Source organism: Poecilia reticulata, chromosome 17 (genome assembly GCF_904066995.2).
Source record: "Poecilia reticulata chromosome 17, P_reticulata-male-v2, whole genome shotgun sequence".
Taxonomy (NCBI): Eukaryota; Metazoa; Chordata; class Actinopteri; order Cyprinodontiformes; family Poeciliidae; genus Poecilia; species Poecilia reticulata.
The window spans coordinates 28942852-28968031 of NC_088846.1; the positions used below are offsets into that span (position 1 = coordinate 28942852).

The 25180-nt window shown below is 38.2% G+C and overlaps 2 protein-coding genes across 7 annotated transcripts; both read right to left on the bottom strand.

The window, feature by feature from the left end:
• Positions 1-562: 562 nt before the first annotated feature.
• LOC103479992 (uncharacterized) lies at positions 563-14651 on the bottom strand. 4 transcript variants are annotated; one of them, XM_017309943.2, is made up of 2 exons: positions 8856-9129; positions 563-1630 (listed from the first exon to the last, which is right to left on the bottom strand). In XM_017309943.2, the coding sequence occupies exons 1-2, from the start codon at positions 9052-9054 to the stop codon at positions 768-770; spliced, it is 1062 nt and encodes a 353-aa protein (XP_017165432.2). In that variant the 5' UTR covers positions 9055-9129; the 3' UTR covers positions 563-767. The 4 variants fall into 4 exon arrangements, with proteins under 4 accessions (XP_017165432.2, XP_008432943.2, XP_081454323.1 ...); XM_008434721.3 differs by lacking the exon at positions 8856-9129 and adding an exon at positions 5557-5855; XM_081598197.1 differs by lacking the exons at positions 563-1630; positions 8856-9129 and adding exons at positions 5925-7968; positions 14178-14651.
• A 739-nt stretch (positions 14652-15390) lies between these two features.
• On the bottom strand, positions 15391-23002 carry LOC145547944 (uncharacterized). Of its 3 annotated transcripts, XM_081598185.1 has the most exons (3): positions 22732-23002; positions 19183-20028; positions 15391-18751 (listed from the first exon to the last, which is right to left on the bottom strand). In XM_081598185.1, exons 2-3 carry the CDS (start codon positions 19901-19903, stop codon positions 17727-17729), a joined length of 1746 nt encoding a protein of 581 aa, XP_081454311.1. In that variant the 5' UTR covers positions 19904-20028; positions 22732-23002; the 3' UTR covers positions 15391-17726. The 3 variants fall into 3 exon arrangements, with proteins under 3 accessions (XP_081454311.1, XP_081454310.1, XP_081454309.1); XM_081598184.1 differs by lacking the exon at positions 22732-23002 and having other exon boundaries at positions 19300-22690; XM_081598183.1 differs by lacking the exon at positions 22732-23002 and having other exon boundaries at positions 19183-22676.
• Between the last annotated feature and the right edge of the window lie 2178 nt (positions 23003-25180).

Consider the following 25180-nt stretch of genomic DNA (forward strand, 5'->3'; position numbering starts at 1 on the left):
TAATCTAACAATGAATGTTGTTCTTTGAACTTGCACAAAGTAAACTTGTCAGCCCCTTAAAATCTTACATTTAAATGTTAAACAATTAATAATCTTTTAATTTATGTATGCTGAAATTTAATCAAATTTAGCAGCATTGATCATCTCAATAAACAAGTGTTACATTCATGTATCTGAGGTTTGTGTTAAAATGTTAGCATCTATGGGGCCCCTGAAGCCCTGGGGGTCTGATGGAGCAGCTGACTTAATTGGGATTAAATAAAAGTGCAAATAATTGATATTCATTTTAATTGTATATTTTGATTTGTTGTTTTTAAGAGTACATGTCGGTTTAAGAAGTGTTTCACTGGCGACGTTTTCCTGTAACGTATAATTACCGAGTGATACAAAATACAAAAACACGGTTCACCGCCGGTGAACCGCCTCGCCACACCGACCACCGGGCTTAGCAAGTTTTCTGGAGGAAACCCCTGAATATAGATATGCTCCACAATAATAATTTAAAAAAACAATTAATGGGCATCCAAAAGTAGTATTGTTTTGCAAAGTGAAAACAATCCAAGAAATTGTTAAATATTTATTACAGTGAATCTGTGAGTTAAATGCCTAATTGTCACTTTTGCGTATTTGTGTTTTGTGGAAATTCAGTTTACTGTAATAAAAACACATTCCCCACCATATTTCATGTGGAAAACACTTCTCACCCATGTGGGTTATAAAGACCATAAGTAATAAATTTCAAAGCTAATTTTTTCACAAGTTTGGCTTCAAAGCAGCCCCCGACTTGTATGAGTCTTCATGTGCATGGTCAAATTATCCCTTCGATTGAATCTTCTCCCACATGTTTGACAAGAAAAAGGCTTCTCACTTGTATGAATCGTCTTGTGACGATTTAAAATACTAATTTGACAGAAACTCTTTCCACATGAATGACATAAAAAAGGCCTCTCTCCTGTATGAATTGTCTTGTGACGATTTAAAACATAACTTAGGGAGAAACTTTTTCCGCATGTTTCACACGAAAAAGGTCTTTCACCAGTGTGAGTTCTGTGATGGATTTTCAAGTTGCACTGTTGTGTGTAACATCTCCCACAAATGTCACATTTGAAAGGTTTTTTCTTTGTGCCAGTATCAGACTGACTCTCTGACTCAGAGCAGCTGCTTCCTTCCTGATCTTTGCTCTCAACCACTGGAGAGACATGAAGGGAAAGCTGCTCTGTTCTCATCTCTTCTTCATCCATATCATCTTCCTGAAGAGTAGAAGTCTCATTCAAAGCAACAAACTGCTTCTGGACAAGCTGCTCTCCCTCCTGACTGCTGCAGAGGTCCTTCTGGTCCTGTCCAGTTGGTAAATGTTCTGGTGGCTGCTGTTCATGTTGAAGCACTGAAGAATCTAGTTCCTCTTTTTTTATGTATATTAGTGGATATTCTACTTCCTCATGTTTGAGCAGTGCAAGGTCTGGTTCCTTATCTTCTTTTTTAATCCATTTTGGTTCTGGTTCCATCTGTTCCTCTTCAGTCCACTGATGTTCTGCTTCTTTCTGGTCCTGACTGGACCTACTTGCCAGGCTCCAGACTTGTTGGATGGCAGAAGCTTCCTCCTCATTGGAGACACTTGGCTGTTGGAGGTCTGTGGGAACAAAGATTATCATTAATATAATTTGATTGATGACCATTTCATGGGTCAACCTGGTTTTTCCTGGAGATTCTTGTCTGTAGGCATCATACGGTTAATCTAAAATTAGTTTTGGGATTTCAACAGTAAAGCAGGTGAAGTGTCCTCCACACTACATTACGGCTGTGGCAAATATTTTCAAAAGATTTTAATCCAGAAGTACAGTCTCATACTGATTTTTTTTTTACAATTAAATTTTTAATTTTAGAACATTCATACAGTGAAGAACTCATCCTATATTAAGACAATATGTTTTTAATTACACTTGTAGCCTCACTTTTTAGAGTTGATCAGACTATGTAGTAACTTTAATCAGTAAAACATGGCATTCTGGTTCTGTGGATTATAAATGTGATTAGACACAGACTTGTTTCACTAAACTACTGTTCAAAAGAAGAAAGAGAAGAGCATATTCTTTAATAAGATGTGTTGATGTTCAAAAGGAAGTGGATCCAAGAAAATACTGAAAACCTATTCATTACTGCTCCGATTGCATTTAGATTAGTAACTGGAAAGGTGAGGGATGAGGCTGGATGAGTTTATTTCAACTCCACACACTGAGGGGGATGGTGGTGTGGATCAAAACATTTCCAGATCTCCCTGGCCCGGTCCCAATACTGAGACTGCATCTTACACCCTTCCATGAAGCAAAATTGTCCCTACAGCGAAACTGTCCAATGTTTCCACAGATAAAAACCAACATTCAGTAGACTTAAAAACAAAGGCATGATGATCAAAAGAAGAATTATTAAATATTGAAGCAGAACCACCACCTCTCCTGCAACTTCGAGCATAAAAACAAAATTTCAAACCGAGCAGAGAGGTCTCAATGAGCACACCTGATGCATCTATGGAAAACAAAATTTTCTGTTAAAACAAGCAATAGAGATAAGCATCGAAAATCAAATGATTTACAATAAATGATTTATTTAAAAGAGAGCAAACATTTAAAAGAGCCACTGAGAGTGACAGGTGAACAGTTAATCAAATGACAGCGATCTGCAGCTAAAGGAAGAAAATCGTGGCAATCCAAAACGCTACAGCAGTTTTGTGGACCGATGGCGTTGTAATGCTTCCCAGCAGATGCCCAGCGAGTCCCAGCTGTCACCCAACACTCCGAATGCGCAGGAGTTAAACTACAGTGATTTTTGAGTCTTGCCCCATGCTGAAGCCAGTGTGTTTGACTGGAGTCCCCCGATGGACCCAAGTTGTCAATGGCCGACAGTGAGCCAATGGCTGTAGGATCACTGACCACACTGTGAACCACAGGAGCAGGGGTGGAACTCATAGATTGTCTCTCAACCTCTACAGGTATAGTTTCAGTTAGCTGTGCAGCGGTCACCGAGTCCGGCCAATCACCACGGTGTCCATGCAGTTCAGAGGACGGCAGGGGGCGCTGGCGGACATTTTTACAAAAGGGGGGCACTGGGATGCCTTTGGGGGGCGTTTGGTCAAAGGTAAACTTTACACCTTAAATGCACAACAATGCCAGTTTAGACTTTGAGCAACTTGGTAAAACTGTATTGTGTAACATTAAATCATGCTTGGCTGCAAATGTATCGATGGCGGCTCTTCTTCTATTCAGTGTTTGTTAGCTTCTGTTAGCTTCTTGGCGCAGCTCCGTTCTCCTGCTACTGGTAGCTAAAATCACGACACCCTCACTGTGTATCCCTCTGAAAAATGAACCCATTTAAATAAAGAAATCCCTCCATGGGTGATACCACGACAGAGAGCGTTCATTTTATAGAGTTAACACCGGTGCTGTAAGTGGTCCGGTATGGACCGGGGGTGATAGAACAACACAGCACTTTTAAATTTAAATAATCAGAATACCAAAATTGTTGCTGTTGTTTTATAAGGTTTATGTTAGTCTGCCTTTTCCCCATCGATACTCTTCCTGACCCCCCTGACACTTAGGGGCTTAAAAAAAAAAAGACTCGCACATTGCGCAAAACTCTGAAACAGGAGAAGCGGGACATAAAACGGAGCGACGAACTAGATGTGAATTATGGCATTAAAACAGAGAATCCGACGCTGAACAGTGAAAAATCAACACATGATGTGAAACATATGACGATTAGGCGGCGCAGCAGGTGATGAGTGAAGATTACTGATGGTCAATAAATGATAAAATAAATCTAGCAACAGGAAAGAAACTAAAGTGGACATGGCAATAAACCAAGAGAGGATAATACTAATCAAAGGAAACTAAATGGAAATGAATGAAGAACAAAATGCAAGAATAAACTAAGAAACTAAAGTAAATACAGAGGAATAAGCTGTTATGGCAAGACCTTTCGAGCAATAATTAATACAGAGGACTGTATGGCAAGAATAAACAGACACCATTTCCAGATAAAAGGTAAAATAATATGGTTGAAGTGCCATGGGTTAGACCACATCTAGTACTGAGAATAAATATATTTTAGAGGCCATAACAGTAAAGAACTGATCACTTATTTATGTTTTTAATTAGATTTGATATATTTATTTCTTCAATATTATTTTTCATGTCAGTGTTAATGTCATGAGGCTGATGACTCCATGACACTTTCAATTTGACTCATTAGGATTTGATTAAGAACCAGATTTGTTCTTTGTAATTTCTGTCCAGTAAAACTATTAATCTATAAATCAATAGGTAGGTCTATACAAAGATATAATCCATGTTTCTGTCTCATATTTGTATGGCATTAAAAGGACCTGGAACTTTTGTTTTTCCACTGAAAGCTCTGGTTTGCACAATAAATGCCATGTGGTGGAAATTTTATGGATGATACTCTGATGTCCCATTCTCCTGAAGGCAGCACAGAGCTGCACCACCAGAAACTCACAGAAACACCAAAGAGAAGAAGAGTTATGATTAATGTAGTTACAGTTCTATCCATGTTTAATGATGCAGAGCTCAGTTGTTTTGCAAATAGTTCAAAGTTTAAACTGGCATGTTGAACATCTTTTATCTGGTCATTTTGTGGAATATTTAACAACTAGAAAATGGCAAAGATTACAAATATTTTATCCACTCTGATTGGCTGCTGTTAGGCCTACCAAGTTTAACTTGAATGTTCATTGCATTTTTCATAGACACCCGTGAAAATAATTTCTATTCCCATAACTTTTTTTTCTCTGGGAAATTATTTTGATGATAAATACAGAAACAAGCATAAAAACCAAAGCATCTACAATAGTGATAGTAATATTAATTATAAAATAATGGTCAGTGCAAAGTAGCCTACAAATTCTTTGATGGGGGGCGGTGAGGGACTTGGATGAAGGCTAGGGGGGCGCTGGGCCAAAAAAGGTTGAGAAACACTGGTCTAGAGGATTTTGCATTTTTAACTTCAACTGGATTGAGACAGGATTACAGCTTTGCTCTCCTAGATCAGGACTGTGCAACTTTGCAAATGGCTCTGTGGCTCAATTATAAGAAACAATAAAATATTGCACGTTTTTTGTTTTATACGTTTGTTCTGTGCCCCTATTAAAAAAAAACACACACACACAGTTCATCCTGTGTCTCCTTTCCTTCCTAATTACCTTCCCTGCGGTATTCAGACCTGGAGGTGTGTGAGCAACATGCAATTATTTTTTTAGGTTTTACAAAATCACGAATGAGCTTTTAAAGAATTTACAGCACTGATAATACTTAAATAATATATTTAGTCACAGGGCTTGAATGATCTCCATCTGGTTTTCAGAGACAAGTAAACAAATTTCTGTTTGAAGTGCAACATTTAGTCATGAGCTACAAAACTAACAACCTCTGTAGCATCAGAGCTAGCAGCTAAATCAGTTCCTGTTCAGCCCCGTTTAGCTGCAACCATCGCCGCTGACGGATCTCTGTCTGCTGTGAAAACATCAGCACGTTTATCCAGACCTACCAGAACTTTGTCTCTGCAGCTCCGAACCGGCTCTGTGTAGTTTAATTTGTGGTTTCCAGTCGATCCCCATCATTCTGCGCTGAGCATCGAGCTCTTCCTCGTAGCAAATGATGGTTTTTTCAACCTCTGTGAAGATTTCTTGAGCAGCAGCAGTTAGTCGCTCTCTGATAAACTCTCTGAGATGCTGAACTGAAGACATGGTTGCTGACATATCAGCTGAGATGGGGCAATGCAGCAGCTAACTAGCTTAGCCAATGCGGGTTTCTTCTTCGACGTTTTCTTGGCGGCTAATATACAATGAAATTGGTGCAATACCGCCCCCGACTGAACTGGAGTGTGGACAGGTGATAAATAATTATCGATGAAAAACAACTTCGTATTAATTCATAAGTCTTTACTGCGAGACAAGAAGTAGTCCATACACCTTAGAAAAAGTAAATAAAATTTACAAATCATCAAGAAAAGACACACCATCACAAAGCAGAAAAAACATTATTCCAATAGTTTAAAAATCTAGAAATATATCTAATATTGCAATTGTCTAGGTTTTTAATTTTAAATTGTTTGATACATCTAACATGTGGATGTATCAAATCGCTTGTAATAGGCCAGACAGACTCAAAAAATAGTGACAGCACCTGCGCAGTGGGGACCCAATTACATTTTTGCCATGGGGTCCAATATTTATGGCAGCACCCTGGGAGCAGGGATGGATATTAAATGTTGAATAATTGGGTTGGAGATGTCTGGAGTAGGCAGTTCCAATTCTATCATTCTGATGTATTTCAGAGTACTTGAGACTCTAAAATGATCTGTCTAGTTTATCAATTCAAATACCCAATATACCGTAATACAAATTAATATATTTTCTGGAAATTATTTTGGCACAACTAAAGAAACTAACATTAAATGTTTTCCTTGTCTCTGCTATTGGGGTACAGGCAGTCAGCAGAAAAAAATAGTCCTGCTTTTGGATTGACTGCTTTGCAAATGTCAGCCAGTAGCATGTCAAGTAGCATAATACCTCAATATCTGAACTTGCACATCAGTTGAACTATTCTAAATATTCAATAGCACATTTCATACACTTCCCTCCCCCCCGTAGTTCATGAGGAAAAGCCCATTGCACTCATGTCGGTTCCTGAGAACTCTTGGTTCATGCGCATGTTTAAATGATCAACTTAAGAGAAAACTTCTCGACATGTTTGGCTTCAAATTAGCCTCTCACCTTTATGAATTTTCATTACATTTTAACTCCTCAATCCAAGAGTAACTTTTTTCCACATGACTTGAATTAAAAAGCTTTCTCACCTGTATGGATTCTTTTGTGGACATTTAAAGAACCAATTTGAGAGAAACTCTTTCCACATGACAGGCATGAAAAAGGTTTCTCACCTGTGTGAATTCTCTTGTGGACATTTAAGTGACTACTTTGAGGGAAACCCTTTCCACAGGACTGGCATGAAAAAGGCTTCTCACCTGTGTGAATTCTCTTGTGGACATTTAAAGTACGAATTTGAGAGAAACTCTTTCCGCATGACTGACATGAAAAAGGCCTCTGACCTGTATGAAGTCTCTTATGGACATTTAAAGAATTAATTTGAGAGAAACTCTTTCCGCATGACTGGCATGAAAAAGGCTTCTCACCTGTATGAAGTCTCTTATGGACATTTAAAGAACCAATTTGAGAGAAAGTCTTTCCGCATGACTGGCATGAAAAAGGCCTCTCACCTGTATGAATTCTCTTGTGCACTGTTAAACTACTACTTCGTGTGAAACTTTTTCTGCATAACTGGCATGAAAAAGGTTTCTCATCAGTGTGGGTTCTGTAATGGTTTTTCAATTTACACTGACGTGGGTAACATCTCCCACAAATGTCACATTTGAAAGATCTTTTCTTTGTGCCAGTATCAGATTGACTCTCTGACTCAGAGCAGCTGCTTCCTTCCTGATCTTTGCTCTCAACCACTGGAGAGATATGAAGGAAAAGCTGCTCTGTTCTCGTCTCTTCTTCACTCATATCATCTTCCTGAAGAGTAGAAGTCTCAATCATAGCAACAAAATGCTTCTGGACAAGCTGCTCTCCCTCCTGACTGCTGCAGAGGTCCTTCTGGTGCTGTCCAGTTGGTAGATGTTCTGGTGGCTGCTGTTCATGTTGAAGCATCGAAGAATCAAGCTCCTCTTTTTTTACGTATATTAGTGGATATTCTATTTCCTCATATTTGAGCAGTGTAGGTTCTGGTTCCTCCTCTTCTTTTTTAATCCATGTAGGTTCTGGTTCCATCTGTTCCTCTTCAGTCCACTGCTTTGATTCTGCTTCTTTCTGGTCCTGCCTGGACCTTTTTGCCAGGCTCCAGACTTGTTGGATGGCAGAAGCTTCCTCCTCATTTGAGACACTTGGCTGTTGGAGGTCTGTGGGAACATGTAATGACATCATTAATATAATTTAATTGATGACTATCTCATTTATCAGTCTGGTTTTTCCTGGGAATTCTGGTCTGTAGGCATAATATGGTTAATCTAAAATTAGCTTGTAGATTTTAACTAAAAAGCAGGTGAAGTGTCCTCCATATTAATTTGCTGATATGGCAAAAATGTAAAGATTTGATTTCAAATACATTCACTTTTTAAGCTATAAGTACAGTTGAATGAAAACCATATGTCTGAGAGAAATAACACAAATAATTTCCTCTAATCACTGTTGGCATTATCTGATCCATTTAACTTGACTATGTCCCACACGACAAATCTGCAGCAAAGGAGAAATATTTTATTAAACACATTTGAGAAATATAGATTTGGAGAAAATCAATTGCATGTTTCTACTTGGACACTGTTAGCCCATTTCTCTGTAGAACTGGTCTGGGTCCCTGAACTGAAGCAACAGTAAATTATTATTATAATTTTTTACTATAACTTATTGATCCCAGCTAAGGCATCAATTAGTTATTTTGATGAAAAAAAACAAAGCTCATTCTGCATCTCCCTTTCCCTTTCATAATACTTTCCACTGATCTGATTTGCAAAATCATGTATGACTTTACAAATTAAGAACGTATACATTGTATTTCGGATTTCCACCATAAAATTCGGAGTAATAAATTAGTCATGGGGCTTGACTCATAAACACGTTTTCTCTTTGTGCTACCACCTTTGTGCTAGCCTCTGTAGCATCAGAGCTAGCAGCTAAATCAGTTAATGTTCAGTCCTTTTTTAGCAGCAGCTGGAGCTGCAGTAACTATGGCCGCTGACGGATCTCTGTATTCAGTGAAAACATCAGCACCTTTATCCAGACCTACCAGAACTTTGTCTCTGCAGCTCCGAACCGACTCTGTGTAGCTTAATTTCTGGTTTCCAGTCGATCCCCATCATTCTGCGCTGAGCATCGAGCTCTTCCTCGTAGCAAATGATGGTTTTTTCAACCTCTGTGAAGATTTCTTGAGCAGCAGCAGTTAGTCGCTCTCTGATAAACTCTCTGAGATGCTGAACTGAAGACATGGTTGCTGAAATATTAGCAGAGATCGATGGGACAATGCAAGTTTTCTAACTTAGCCATGCAGGCTTCTTCTTCGATGTTTTTTTGACGGTAGACATACAAAATTACCGCCCCCGATTAAACTAGAGTGTGGATAGGGCTTTAACAGGGGGATATAAAGAACTTTTTATTAATTTATGAGTCTTTATTTTGAGACAAAAAGTAGTCCATATAATTTAGAAAATAAATGATCAAATCATCAAGTAAAGAAAAGACATAAACAACAACAAAAGCAGATAAACAGCAGATAAACAATTATTCCAATAGTTTTATAAATAGTCGTTGCAGTTGTCAGAGCTTTTATTGTGAAGTTTTTTGATACATCCAAGCGGCACATAAATTTATACATGACAAACATTTGACTTGAAGATGTTCATCGTGGAAATCTGAAGAGAATTCGTTAAGTGTCTTGATTGACTACTTGTAGTTTCTTCATTATATGTAAACTGTAGTTACACCACAGGTGAGCAATATAAAACATGGTGCAGTAAGTTCCAAAAAGGAACACTTTCACCTTATCTGCTATTACTATTAATTTCACGCAAAAACGTGAAGTGTGACAACTTTGCCGAAACATGTTTGAGCTTTCACGGTGTCCGTAGTTCCCCAGACAAGCGCGTGCTTTCTCAGTGCTCATAACGAACATGCGTATATTTTGCCGCGTGGGCGGGGCGGAGCGTCAAGACGACGCAGGGAGAACCGTATCTGATGGGGAAACGCGGATTGACGCAACACCTAAAGCGTCAAATGAGTCTCAAAAATACTCGTGCACTTGTAACTGGATCTGTGTAACTGGATCACACACACACAATGGATACAATAAATGCAGTATTGTGTGTGTGTGTGTGTGTGTGTACCAGGTGACTTGTGCATACTTTTTCAACATAGGTGTAGGAGAAGGTTTATTGTATTTTTAAAGTTTATAAATCCTGTATTACACATGCAGATATTTTTACAAATCTTTGCACACACACACAAATCCTTTAAAACAGGTACAAATACTTTTACATACGCACATATACTTTTACACACTCAAAAATATTTTGAGACTATTTTCACTCCATACAAAAACAAGTTAAAAGAAAAAACGTATTAATTCATAAATAATTTCGAGACAAAAAGTAGTCGATGCAATTTAGAAAAGACAAATACACAAATCAAGTAAAAAAACATCACAAGACAGATAAACAATGACTCCAATAATTAAAGTTAGAAATATCTAATATCACCATATGTTGCAGTTGCCAGAGCTTTTATTGTAGAGTTGTTTGATACATTCAATCTGCACATACATTTTACATGAAATTCCTCAGCAAAACATAAAAAGTTGGTATGCTACTCATGACAAACATTTGACTTGCAGATGTTCAACGTGGAAATCTGAGGATTCTGAAATCGTCCTGATTGGCTACTTGCAGTTTCTTCATTACAGTTTTACTGTAGTTACACCACAGGTGAGCCATACAAAACGTGGTGCAATAAGTTCCAAAAAGTAACACTTTCACCTTATCTGCACACATGCTAAATTCCAGTTCCAAAACATTAGCTTGCATATAGGAAGGCAAAGTTATGATAATCCCAAAGGCCCTTGACCAACAGGGGTTAATTTTTCATATAAATGGAATGAAGTAGGGCCTCTGTCAATTATATCGTTTTTTTGTTTTGTTTTTAGCAGTAAAAAAATTAAAAGTTGTCATTCCCAGATCAAAAAGCAAAGATCCATATTTACTGAACACCCTGTGGAGCTGCATTAAATGGTTTGTTGATGCTTAGTGAATTTGAAGGCAACGGCATTCAGCAGCAGACCAAGACTACAACCACTGTGAGAGTTGAACTATGCAGTCAAGAAAATAACGTTCAGGTTTTCAAAGAGAAAAAAGGATAAAGAAAAAGACAAATGAATAAGCCAGTTTTTCTCCAAGAGACGTGGATAGACTTTAGTTTGAATCCAAAGCGCTCCAGACTGCTTCCTCATCGGGTTTTATGCTACACTCTGTGGTAGGAGACAAGGAGCCTAACAGGTAACTGAGGTAATGGTCACAGGTTGACCATTACTTCACCGTGTGAAGTCACGGCGGTAAGAGGGAGGTGCTTCTCCTTCTTACGGATAATGCGTGGTGAGGCGACAGTTGCTAGCTAATTAGGTCATGTGACATTTCTAGGTCATATATGCGGGATATACAAGTTATGCCACAAAGTTGAAAATTTTTCATCTTTTGTTGCCGTCATCGCCATCGTGTGCCATGTGTTGGGTTCAGCCGGAGTTGAAAAAAAATTTACGCTTTTAGTTACTTGAGTTTAGCCGTTACCAAGAAAACAAGAGGGGAGGGAACAACACAAGGCACAGGAGTGGAACTTTTGTCATCTAGTCTCTTTGAAGAAAGTGAGATGATGAAAACAAAGAAGCAATTTTATATTCATTTTTTTATTAAGCTCATTTTTATTTACTGCTGATTATTGTGGAAACCTTTCTCAAATGTATGACTTTTCTTGTGACGATTTAAATGATAAATTTGAGAGAAATTCTTTCCGCATGACTGGCATGAAAAAGGTTTCTCACCTGTATGACTTTTGTTGTGACGATCTAAGTGACTAAGTCGAGAGAAATTCTTTCCGCAAAACTGGCATGAAAAAGGCCTCTCACCTGTATGAATTTTCTTGTGGTCATTTAAATGACTAACTCGACCGAAACTTTTTTCACATAAGTTGCATGAAAAAGGCCTCTCCCCTGCATGAATACTATTATGGTAATTTAAAGAACTAAATTGTGAGAAACTCTTGCCGCATAACTTGCATGAAAAAGGCCTCTCACCTGTATGAATTTTCTTGTGACGATTTAAATTACTAATTTCAGAAAAACTTTTTCCACATGATTGGCACGAAAAAGGTCTCTCACCTGTATGAATTCTCTTGTGGCGATTTAAATTTCTCATTATAGAGAAACTTTTTCCGCATGTTTCACATGAAAAAGGTTTCTCACCAGTGTGGGTTCTGTAATGATTTTTCAAGTTATACTGTTGTGTGTAACATCTCCCACAAATGTCACATTTGAAAGATCTTTTCTTTGTGCCAGTTTCAGACTGACTCTCTGACACAGAGCAGCTGCTTCCTTCCTGATCTTTGCTCTCATTCACTGCAGAGATATGAAGGGAAAGCTGCTCTGTTCTCGTCTCTTCTTCACTCATGTCATCTTCCTGAAGAGTAGAAGTCTCAATCAAAGCAACAAACTGCTTCTGGACAAGCTGCTCTCCCTCCTGACTGCTACAGAGGTCCTTCTGGTCCTGTCCAGTTGGTAAATGTTCTGGTGGCTGCTGTTCATGTTGAAGCACTGAAGAATCTAGTTCCTCTTTTCTTACATATGTCAGTGGATATTCTATTTCCTCATGTTTGAACAGTATAGGTTCTGGTTCGTCCTCTTCTTTTTTAATCCATTTTGGTTCTGGTTTCATCTGTTCCTCTTCAGTCCACTGATGTTCTGATACTTTCTGGTCCTGACTGGACCTACTTGCCAGGCTCCAGACCTGTTGGATGGCAGAAGCTTCCTCCTCATTTGAGACACTTGGCTGTAGGAGGTCTGTGGGAACAAAGGATGACATCATTAATATAATTTAATTGATGACTATCTCATGGATCAGTCTGGTTTTCCTGGAGACTCTGGACAGTAGGCATCATTTGGTTAATCTAAAATTAGTTTGCAGACTTGAACTGAAAAGCAGGTGAAGTGTCCACATTAATTTGCTGCCATGGCAAAAATGTTAAAAGGAGTTAAAGTACATTCAGACTTTAATCTAGAAGTACAGTTTCATACAGATGTTTTATTTACAATTAAATGTTTAATTCTTTTAAGGACATACATACAGTGAAGAACTAAAAATACATGAAGACAATATGTTTTTAATCTCATTGGTTTTTTTGGTTATAAATATGTTGAGACAGATTCATTTCTCTAAGCCACTATTAAAAAAAGAAAGAGAAGACATCATTTCCTTAACTAATGCAGATATGTCCAAGAGGAAGTGGATGCAAGGAAATATATATATATATGTATATATATATATATAAACTGGTCTAAAATTGAAACCTATTTGTTATTAGCTTAGTAACTAGAATTGTGAGAGATGATGCTGGATGAGTTTATCTCAACACCACACACTGCGGAGGATGGTGCAGCAGGTCAACACATCTCTAGGCCTCACTTTAGGAGAACTGCAGCTAAGAGTTGCAGTTCTCCTAAAGTCATCAGGTCTCCATAGCAACCACCAGACGCTACATTCATGAAAACTGGATATCTGGGAGAAATAACACAAAGAAATAATTTCCTGTAATCGTCGTTGGAATCATCTGATCCATTTAACTTGAACATGTCCCACACAGCAAATGTGCAGCAACAGAGAGAAATTTTATTAAACACATTTGGAGAAAATTATTTGCATGTTTCTAACTTAACACAGTTTGACCATTTCCTTGTAGAACTGGTCTGGGTCCCTGAACTAAAATGATTATATATATATATACATATTTTTTACTATAATTGATCCCTCAGACCAACTTTATTTTTTTAACTTTAACAATTAATTAAAATGCAGATTATAAACTTTTAGCTTCAAATTAATTGATAGGATTACAGTTTTTATCTGCTATATCAGGGCTGTTGAACATACAGCGCCACACCTGTAAATGGCTCACTTAATATAATAAACAAATAAATACTGTCGTTACTTATTTTTTCCGTTTGTTCTGTGCCCCCATGAAAAAAAAGCTAATTCTGCGTCTCCCCCTCTCCTTCATAATACTCTCCACTGCTCTGATTTACAAAATCATGTATGAGTTTACAAATGAAGAATTTACACCTTAAATTCCAGATTTCCACCATAACAATTGGAGTAATATATTTGTCATGGGGCTTGACTCACAAACACGTTTTCTCTTTGTGCTACCACGTTTGTGCTAACCTCTGTAGCATCAGAGCTAGCAACTAAAACAGTTCATGTTCAACCCTGCTTAGCAGCAGTTGGAGCTGCTGCAACTATCGCAGCTGACTCGATCTCTGTCTGCAGTGAAAACATCAGCATTTATCCAGACCTACCAGAACTTTGTCTCAGAAGTTCCGAACCGACTCCGTGTAGCTTAATTTCTGGTTTCCAGTCGATCCCCATCATTCTGCGCTGAGCATCGAGCTCTTCCTCGTAACAAATGATGGTTTTTTCAACCTCTGTGAAGATTTCTTGAGTAGCAGCAGTTAGTCGCTCTCTGATAAACTCTCTGAGATGCTGAATTGAAGACATGGTTGCTAAAATATTAGCCGAGATGGGGATGCAGCAATTTTCTAGCTTAGCGTTCGCAGGCTTCTTCTTTTCTAACATGGCGGATCTCAAGCAACTTTAAGCTACGCCGCCACCTACTGTACATGAGTGTGTAACAACATTACATCCATTAAATTCTGTTTTTTACATTTTGTATTCTGAAGAAAAATAAATAATGCTTTCCTTAATCTGCAAGTATCCACTATGATTCTTTCATTTCCCAATATTCGTCCATCCCTGTCCTAACCGTTCTTCTTAATCTCTCACTTTCTCCTGAACCTCCTGGAAGTTTAGTATAACTGTCTTGCCACCGTTACCGCTGTAAAAACAGATAATTGGTCTGATAATTGTTTGGAAATATATATTTTAAAATCTGGTGTATATATATATTCCTATTCCCACACATTCTTTTATATTCTCAGAATCATCTGAATATATTTTAAGGTAATCACAATGTGAATTTCTTAAATATATGTCTGTTTTTACCCCTACTCCATTTAAATTCCAATCATTTTTAATTTTTTGAAGTCTCATGTCTAAATTTACCTGAAGGAAATAGCCAAGGAGGAACAACACTAATCAGATTAAACGGTGCAATTTCCTTGTTTTCTAATCCATACATTTTAGCCCATTTAAGTCAATCTGAATACATCACTCTGGAATTTTGAATATTCCCAACAGTTTTGTAAAATTGTTTAAGTTACATTTTCTTCCAGTATGGTAGAGATAATGTAATTTATGTCATTTATATTGGAGTCTCTCCAGTCTCTATTAGGAGCATTAATAAGTGTCTTTTTCACTTTAGGACTCCGTAGTTGTGGGTTTAAATATTGTTGGCAATGTCTTCCAGGAACAAAATTACCCAGTAATATTTTTATATTTCCTGTCAATGTAACAGTTTTTAATACAAAAACACAATGAACCACAAATTGGTTTAATAATGCCCCTGAATGAACTGGAGTGTGAGTACAGGCGATAAAAGGGGACAAAAACAACTTCATATTAATTCATGTCTTTATTTCCACACAAAAAGTAGTCCATACCATTTATGAAAAGGATAACTAAATAAAATATACAAATCATTAAGTAAAAATTACACATCTGCCACAAATCACACACAAGGTTGTTCCAATATATAAAAAAGCTAAAAGCATCTCTAATATCAGTTTTTTTTCAGCAGTCAGAGCTCTTAAGTTGTTTGATACATCCAAGCAGCACATACATTTTAAATGACTTTATATATATATATACACACACACACACACACACACACATTACAATTATAAAAATAAAAAAAAACATTTATGGGCATCCAAAAATAGGTGAGGGTCTAATGTGCTTTGCTAAGTGAAAACAATCCAAGAAATGGTTTAATATCAGGGTTTATACAGGAATCCCAGAGTTGAATTGACTACGTTTTACTACCTTTTTTTATTACCTATACAATATTTTTACTATCCACACTAAATCGAGCCAATTTCATGCAGATTTCCTCAATTTTGGGAGATCGTGATCGGTCGACATTTACGTGAAGCCGATCTCAACCTCTGATCTTTTCTATCTCAGCGAAAGTCTAAAAATCAGCCACATTCCTATTCTGCTCTGCAGCGACAGGTTTGACTGACAGACCGGCCCACCAGGTCATGTCTGCAAGCTTGTAGTTATCAATAATGACCCCACTGGTTCCAACTCAAAGACTTTCTTCCTATATTTAGCCACATTTCAATCAAAAAAGTAGCATTAGGTAAAATCGAATTTGAAAAATGATAATCTACGATCTGTGAGAAAGCTGCGATCAGTTCAATTACCCATGTAAAATGGCGGCTCATGTAAGACAAAACTTTATCCCACTTACTTGAAGGTCTAACTGTGACTTTATCTTGACCAAAACCTCACGTTAAAAACAGAAAGTACTATTTTTAGATCTGATCCTAAATCCATAACACTCAGGATATTTGTTTTTTTTTAAAGAATATCAGTAAAATGCAAAGACATTCCAATTTCACAAGCCAATGTTTTATTCTCGATAGAATATTAGTTTGCTACTAAATGTCAAAAGTAGGACAACTCAATAACAAGGTTCAAGGGTATCATATTTCACAGGTCACTGAACTGTTTATATATAATAAATGTCCATGTGCAGCGAAATTCTGTGTTTTGATGACCAACACACCAACTGTCAGGTCATTGTTACAATTAGAGCAGCTGTTTAAATGAGCTAATCACCCTCCGTTGTTTTCACATGATCATTTTGTAATCTAAAAATAAGCATCAAGCCCGAAATCATAAAACTGTTAAGTTTCTGAATGTGTTGCCCTTTGTGTGGGAAATGTTTGCGGGTTTTATGGTGTTGGATCCTCATACAAATAGTGGAGCCGTTTGTTGCTATGGAAAGAGTCTAAGCGTAGATAGCCAACACGGAAAGTCAGGGGAGATGGGATACGAGTGGTTTTGAGTTGTTCTTTGACGGTTTTTCAGCTTTATTTTCCCTTGGCTGTGGCGCACTGCTCTAAATTACGGTTTCATCTAGTTACCGGAATCGTTCTACCGGGGCAGCTCGGCGACAGATGGCAAGGAAAAGAAAAGTCTTTTGTTTACAAATTTCCGGATGTAAACAACATGAAACATGTCTAAACGGTATCAGATAATAAAGAAAGAAACATTTAACTACATAAAAGTTCTACCACTTTTCCTACAATTGTAGTGGAATTTTAACTTTTGAGTGTGTTCACACTGCAATCTGCTGCGGTGCAGTTGGTGTAATTTAACTTACTTGGATATTCAAGCCAAAGTTGCGAGAACTTATATTTTCACATGGCAAAGCGCAAAATGACTAGCTAGTCTCAACATGTTACGCAGTTCGAACTCTACGCATGCGCACACCAGCTTGGAGTCTATCAGTGACAGCTCAAGTCCTGCCAGTACGGTAGTTATGTTTTATACAGATTTTAGTAAAACAAACTTAAAACAATAAGTGAACGTCAATGGAAAAATACAAACATTTTGAAGGGATGATGAAAAATTACTTCTTTTTACTACCTTTAGTTTCTGGCCTGCATTCTTACTATCTTTTACTGGCCTTAATTTGAGCTCATTTAATTTACTACCTTGTACAAGCCTGTGGAAAAACTGAATATTTATTACAGTGAATCTGTGCGAGTTAAATGCCTAATTGTCACTTTTGTGTATTTGTGTTATGTGAAAATTCAGTTCACTGTAATAAAATAAAACTTTTACCATCATATTTCATGTGGAAAATACATCTCATCTGTGTGGGTTCTAAAGAGAATAAGTCATACATTTCAAAACAAATTTTTTTCACAAGTATGGCTTCAAAGCAGCCCCGGACCTGTATGAGTTTTCATGTGCATGCTCAACTTATCCCGACGATTGAATCTTCTCCCACATGTTTGACAAGGAAAAGGCTTCTCACTTGTATGAATCATCTTGTGACGATTTAAAATTCTCATTTGATAGAAACTTTTCCCACATGACATGCATGAAAAAGGTCTCTCCCCTGTATGAATTTTCTTGTGTTCATTGAAATGACAAAGTCGAGAGAAACCTTTTCCACATGATGTGCATGAAAAAGGCCTCTCCCCTGCATGAATACTCTTGTGGTAATTTAAAGAACTAAATTGAGAGAAAGTCTTTCCGCATATCTGGCATGAAAAAGGCTTCTCACCTGTATGAATTTTATTGTGACGATTTAAATTACTAATTTTAGAAAAACTTTTTCCGCATGTTTCACATAAAAAAGGTTTCTCACCAGTATGGGTTCTGTAATGATTTTTCAACTTAGAAGGTTGTGGGAAACATATTCCACAAATGTCACATTTGAAAGATCTTTTCTTTGTGCCAGTATCAGACTGACTCTCTGACACAGAGCAGCTGCTTCCTTCCTGATCTTTGCTCTCAACCACTGGAGAGATATGAAGGGAAAGCTGCTCTGTTCTTGTCTCTTCTTCACTCATATCATCTTCCTGAAGAGTAAAAGTCTCAATCATAGCAACAAAATGCTTCTGGACAAGCTGCTCTCCCTCCTGACTGCTGCAGAGGTCCTTCTGGTCCTGTCCAGTTGGTAAATGTTCTGGTGGCTGCTGTTCAAGATGAAGCACTGAAGAATCTAGCTCCTCTTTTTTTACATATGTTAGTGGATATTCTATTTCCTCATTTTTGAGCAGTGTAGGTTCTGGTTCCTCCTCTTCTTTTTTAATCCATTTTGGTTCTAGTTCCATCTGTTCCTCTTCAGTCCACTGATCTGCTTCTTTCTGGGCATAACTGGACCTACTTACCTGAGAGACTTGTTGGATGGCAGAAGATTCTTTCTCATTGGAGACATTTGGCTGTTGGAGGTCTGTGGGAACAAAGGGTATAATTTAATTGATGACCATCTCATGGATCAGCCTGGTTTGTCCTGGAGATTCTGGTCTGTAGGCATCATGCAGTTAATCTAAAATAAATTTGTAGAGTTTAACAGGTAAAGTATCCTCCACACTAAATTAGAGCTGTGACAAAAATGTTCTAAAGATTTTAATGCAGAAGTACAGTTTCATGCAGATTTTTTACAGTTAGATGTTTAACTTTAGGGCATTCATACAGTAAAGCAATTGTATTACCTTAAGACAATATGTTTTTTATTTTACTTGTAACCTCACTTTTAAAGACTGTAAAAAATTTAATTAGTAAAACATGGCATTCTGGTTCTCTGGATTATGAATGTGTTGAGACACCAAGACTTGTTTCACTAAACTACTGTTCAAAAGAAGAGAAAAAAAGGCTTCTCACCTTTGTGAATCGTCTTGTGACGATTTAAAATACTCTTTTGACAGAAACTTTTTCCACATGACTGACATGAAAAAGGCTTCTCACCCGTATGAATTCTTTTGTGGTCCTTTAAATTACCTTTTTGAGAGAATGCCTTTCCACATAACTGGCACGAAAAAGGCCTCTCACCCGAATGAACTGTCTTGTGACGATTTAAAACATAACTTGAGGAGAAACTTTTTCCGCATGTTTCACATGAAAAAGGTTTCTCACCAGTGTGGGTTTTGTAATGGTTTTTCAATTTCCACTGTGTTGTGTAAAATATCCCACAAATGTCACATTTGAAAGGTCTTTTCTTTGTGCCAGTATCAGACCGACTCTCTGACACAGAGCAGCTGCTTCCTTCCTGATCTTTGCTCTTATTCACTGCAGAGATAGGAAGGGAAAGCTGCTCTGTTCTTGTCTCTTCTTCACTCATATCATCTTCCTGAAGAGTAGAAGTCTCAATCAAAGCAACAAAATGCTTCTGGACAAGCTGCTCTCCCTCCTGACTGCTGCAGAGGTCCTTCTGGTCCTGTCCAGTTGGTAAATGTTCTGGTGGCTGCTGTTCATGTTGAAGCACTGAAGAAACTAGTTCCTCTTTTTTTATGGATGTTAGTGGATATTCTATTTCCTCATGTTTAAACAGTGTAGGTTCTGGTTCCTCCTCTTCTTTTTTAATCCATTTAGGTTCTGGTTCCATCTGTTCCTCTTCAGTCCACTGATGTTCTGCTTCTTTCTGGTCCTGACTGGACCTACTTGCCAGGCTCCAGACTTGTTGGATGGCAGAAGCTTCCTCCTCATTGGAGACACTTGGCTGTTGGAGGTCTGTGGGAACAAAGAATGACATCATTAATATAATTTAATTGATGACCATCTCATGGATCAGCCTGCTTTGTCCTGGAGATTCTGGTCTGTAGGCATCATACAGTTAATCTAAAATTAGTTTGTAGAGTTACCTGAAAAGCAGGGAAAGTGTCCACCACACTAAATTACAGCTGTGGCAAACATCTTTTAATCCATAAGTACAGTTTTATACGAAGTTTTTTGTTTTTTTTTACAATTAAATGTTTAATTCTTGGATAGTCATACAGTAGAGAAATCGTCTTACCTTAAGACAAATTGTCCTTAATTGCACTTGTAACTTGACCTTTTAAAGTTGATCAGACTGTGTGGTAACTTTAATCAGTAAACCATGGCATTCTGGTTCTCTGGATTATAAATGTGATGAGACATTGAGACTTGTTTCACTAAACTACGGTTCAAAAGAAGAAAGAGAAGAGGACATTCTTTAATAAGGCAGACGTGTTGATGTTCAAAAGGAAGCGGATCCAAGAAAATCCTGGAAAGACTTGCCTGAAATGTAAACCTATTAATTACTGCTCCGACTGTGCATTTAGATTGGTAACTAGAAATGTGAGAGATGAGGCTGGATGAGTTTATCTCGACATCACACATTGAGGGAGATGGTGGTGCGGGTTAAAACATCTCCAGGTCTCCCTGGAGATGTTACAACCAAAAATAGACTTTAAATGTACATTATAGGTATTTTTGCTTTCCAAAGTCATTGCTGGAGATATTTGACTGTTCAAATGTGTTTTGTTATAACTTTAATCAATCAATTTTATGTATAAAGCACCCTTCATACTAAAAGCAGCTCAAAGTGTTGTACAGGTCAATAAAAAAACAAAACAATTACCTACCCCAACACCACATGGAAATAACACACACAACTGCGTGGAAAATGCACAGACTAAGCAGAAATGATTCAATTCAAGAAATGCAATTAAAAAGATGTGTCTTGAAGACAGCAATGTTTTCTGGGGCCCTCAGGTTCTCTGGCAGACCGTTCCACAAACAGATTTCACAATACTGTGAAAGAAGCCTCACCTTAACTGTGTGTTTTGACTCTGGGAATTGTTAATAGTCTGGAGTCAGAGGGTCTACAGGGATTCATAAGGTAATAGCAGTTCTGCAACATAAGATGGTCCAAGATCCTTAAGCCATTTAAAAAAACCAGTTAAAGAATCTTAAAATAAATCCTGATACATACTAGGAGATAAAGCAACGATTTTAAAACAGATGTGATGTGAGCCTGCCTTCAGGTCGTGTTTAGCACTCGAGCAGCAGAGCTTTTACTCATGATAAAAGCTCTGCTGCTTTGGGTCTTCTGCTTGGGTCTTGCCCCGCGCTGAAGCCAGTGTGTTTGACTGGAGTCCCCCGATGGACCCAAGTTGTCAATGGCCGACAGTGAGCCAATGGCTGTAGGATCACTGACCACACTGAACCACAGGAGCAGGGGTGGAACTCATGCATTGTCTCTCAACCTCTACAGGTATAGTTTCAGTTAGCTGTGCAGCGGTCACCGTCTGAGTCTGGCCAATCACCACGGTGTCCATGCAGTTCTCCGTGTCCTGTGGCCTACGTAGCATTAATATTTTTACGCTCCAGTTCAGTAACTTTCTGAAAGAGTGAGAAACACCTGGCATCTTGCTGGAGACGTTTCAAAAGCCATTGGAAGAGACTTGTTCACTGATGAGCGCTACTTCTCTTTGCGTTTACCCTCAGCTGACGTGGCACATAGTCCAGTTTTCCAGATGGCTTCCAGTACAAAATAATTTGTTTCATACTGGAAGCTGTACAGTCATCTTTCAGCTCATAGTCACCTGTTCGCACCAAATTCTGAATGATTTACGCAAGGTGAATACAATTCACCTTGTATTCACCTTGAATACAAGGTGAATTGTATTCAACAATTCACCTTGTTGAATACAGAGCAAAATGTGATTTAATCACATGTTCAGCAGAGTGACAATTATTTCAATACTTAACTGTTAAAAACTGTTTTCTTGCTCTGTGAACATATTTCCAAGTTGGCAAAAATACACATTAAAATGCATTAATATTCAATCTAAAAATGAGGGTTTTGCACTTGTAGCATCAGCTGGATTGCGACAGGATTACAGCTTTGCTCTGCTAGATCAGGACTGTGCAACTTCTGCAGCTCCAGACCTGCAAATGTCTCTGTAGCTCAATTATTATAAGAAACAATGAAATATTGAACGTTTTTGTTTCATACGTATGTTATGTGCCCCTATGGAAAAAAAAAACACAGTTCATCCTTCTTCTCCCACTCTCCTTCCTCATAACTTTCACTGCAGTATTCAGACCTGGAGGTGTGTGAGCAGTATGCAATTATTTTGTAGGATAATTGCGTACTGCTCACACAATGAGATTATAAAGAATTTCCATCACTGATAATACTTGGAATTATATATTTAGTCACGGGGCTTGAACGATCTCCATCTGGTTTTCAGAGACAAGTAAACAAATTTTCTGATTGTGTTGCAACTTTTTGTCCAGAGCTACAAAACTAACAACCTCTGTAGCATCAGAGCTAGCAGCTAAAACAGTTCCAGTTCAGCCCCGTTCAGCAGCAGCTGGAGCTGCAGCAGCTGGAGCTGCAGCAACTATCGCCGCTGACGGATCTCTGTCTGCTATGAAAACATCAGCACATTTATCCAGACCTACCAGAACTTTGTCTCTACAGCTCCGAACCGACTCTGTGTAGCTTAATTTGTGGTTTCCAGTCGATCCCCATCATTCTGCGCTGAGCATCGAGCTCTTCCTCGTAGCAAATGATGGTTTTTTCAACCTCTGTGAAGATTTCTTGAGCAGCAGCAGTTAGTCGCTCTCTGATAAACTCTCTGAGATGCTGAACTGAAGACATGGTTGCTGAAATATTAGCTCAGATGGGACAATGCAGCAGCTATCTAGCTTAGCCTGTGCAGGCTTCTTCTTTTCTATCATGGCGGATCGCAAGCAACTTTAAGCTATGCCGCCACCTACTGTGCATGAGTGTGTAGCAACATTACGTCCATTAAATTGTGGAGTGAAAATAGTCTCAAAATATCTGTACTTGTGTGTGTAAAAAGATTTGTATGTGTGTAAAAGTACATGTGCGTATGTAAAAGTATTTGTACCTGTTTAAAAGTATTTGTGCGTGTGTAAAAGGATTTGTGTGTGTGTAAAAATATATGTGCGTGTGTAATATTGGATTTGTAAACTTTAAAAATAAAATAAACATTCTCCTATGCCTATAAATGTTGAAAAAATACGCACAAGTTACCTGGTACACACACACACACACACACACACACACACACACACACAAAAACTGCATTTACACATAGATCCAGTTACGAGTGCACAAGTATTTTTGAGACTCATTTCACGCTTCCGCGAGCTCCCAGATTTGTGTGTAGATGATGCGTTTACATGCTGGTAGAAAGCTGGGTCATCTGAGTTTTGCTCTGAGTCTAGTGTTTTTAGCCTCTAATGCTTCTCACTGTGCTTGTGCCGAAGTGGCAAATACGTTAGCTCGGTGGACCACAGTATATCTCAGCAGTTCCTTATTATATCCTAAAATTATTTACAGACATGTTGTGCATTTTATGCAAATATCGGCAGCTCATAATTTGTTGTGCCAAAATATGCATCCCCTGCTAACTCAGCCAAATAGAGAGTTAGGAAGGATTTCACTTTTCTACATAATCATTCCTGTTCTCTGAGCTACTGGTATTGTTTCATACCAAAAGTATGATATTTGGGGAAAATATATAGGGCATGCATATATCAGCAGGCTCAAAATCCATATTGCCAAAAAATGCATCCCCTCTTAGCCTGAAAAAATGGAGTTAAGAGTGAAATAAACTTTTATTCATAATTACACTTATCCTCTGAGCTACTAGTATGAGCTTTACAACAATAGGGTAATATTTGGGGAAAATACATAGGTCATTCAGCAAGCTAATAATTTGCCAAAAAAATGCACCCCCTCCAAACTCTAAGAAACAAACAGTTACCAGTGAAATAACTTTTTCTAAATAATGACATGTGTTCCCTTAACTGCTGGTATGAGTTTCATATCAACAGGATAATATTTGAGGAAAATAGAGAGGGTGTGCAGATATCGGCAGGCTAATAATTTGCTTTGCCAAAAAATGCATCCCCCTGCTAACATGGAGGAATAAAGAGTTAAGAGTGAAATAACTTTTTCTGAATAATCACATTTGTTCTATGAACTGCTGGTATAAGTTTTATATCAACAGGATAATATTTGGGGAAAATAGATAGGGCCTGCATATATTGTCTAATAATATGTTTTGAAAAAAATGCATCCCCCTGCGGGCTGCACAGTGGCGCAGTTGGTAGAGCTGTTGCCTTGCAGCAAGAAGGTTCTGGGTTCAATTCCCGGCCTGGGGTCTTTCTGCATGGCGTTTGCATGTTCTCCCTGTGCATGCGTGGGTTTTCTCCGGGTACTCCGGTTTCCTCCCACAGTCCAAAAAAAAACCATGACTGTCAGGTTAATTGGCCTCTCCAAATTGCCCCTAGGAGTGTGTGTGTGCATGGTTGTTTGTCCTGTGTGTCTCTGTGTTGCCCTGCAACAGACTGGCGACCTGTCCAGTGTGCACCCGCCTCTCGCCCGAAACGTTAGCTGGAGATAGGCACCAGCACCCCTCCTGACCGGGACAAGGGTGCAAGAAGATGGATGGATGGCATCCCCCTGCTAACTTGAAGAGTCAAGAGGGATTTCACCTTTTCTACGGAATGACTCTTGTTCTCTGAGCTACTGCTATAAGTTTTATATCAAACGACAATAGACAGAGGATGCAAATATTTTCAGGCTCAGAAATTGAAATGCATTCCCTCCTACATTAATAGACTAGACAGTTAAGGATGATATAAAAAGTTCTACATAATGGGCCTCTGTTTTGTAATGCTTTAACCTATAAAAGAAAAAGTGGGGAATTTCAGACCATCTGCGGAGAACATTTTCATCACACTGACTGAAAAACGTTCAACTCATATGTTTCAATAAAGGTAAAAAACGTATTTATTTAAATAAATTTGTCAACCCCCCCACCCCCACCATTTTAGGGCTTACATAAGATAAGAAACGTGATAATGTTACGAATAT

Excerpts from the sequence above, each read along its gene's own strand:
- LOC103479992 (XM_017309942.2), bottom strand. The coding sequence starts at position 14,454 with ATGTTAGAAAAGAAGAAGCCTGCGAACGCTAAGCTAGAAAATTGCTGC. Across the intron at positions 12,666-14,177 it reads ACTTCTGAGACAAAGTTCTG|ACCTCCTACAGCCAAGTGTC; the intron begins GTAGGTCTGGAT and ends TTGTTCCCACAG.
- LOC145547944 (XM_081598183.1), bottom strand. The coding sequence starts at position 20,053 with ATGATGTCATTCTTTGTTCCCACAGACCTCCAACAGCCAAGTGTCTCC. Across the intron at positions 18,752-19,182 it reads TCACAAGACGATTCACAAAG|ACCTCCAACAGCCAAATGTC; the intron begins GTGAGAAGCCTT and ends TTGTTCCCACAG.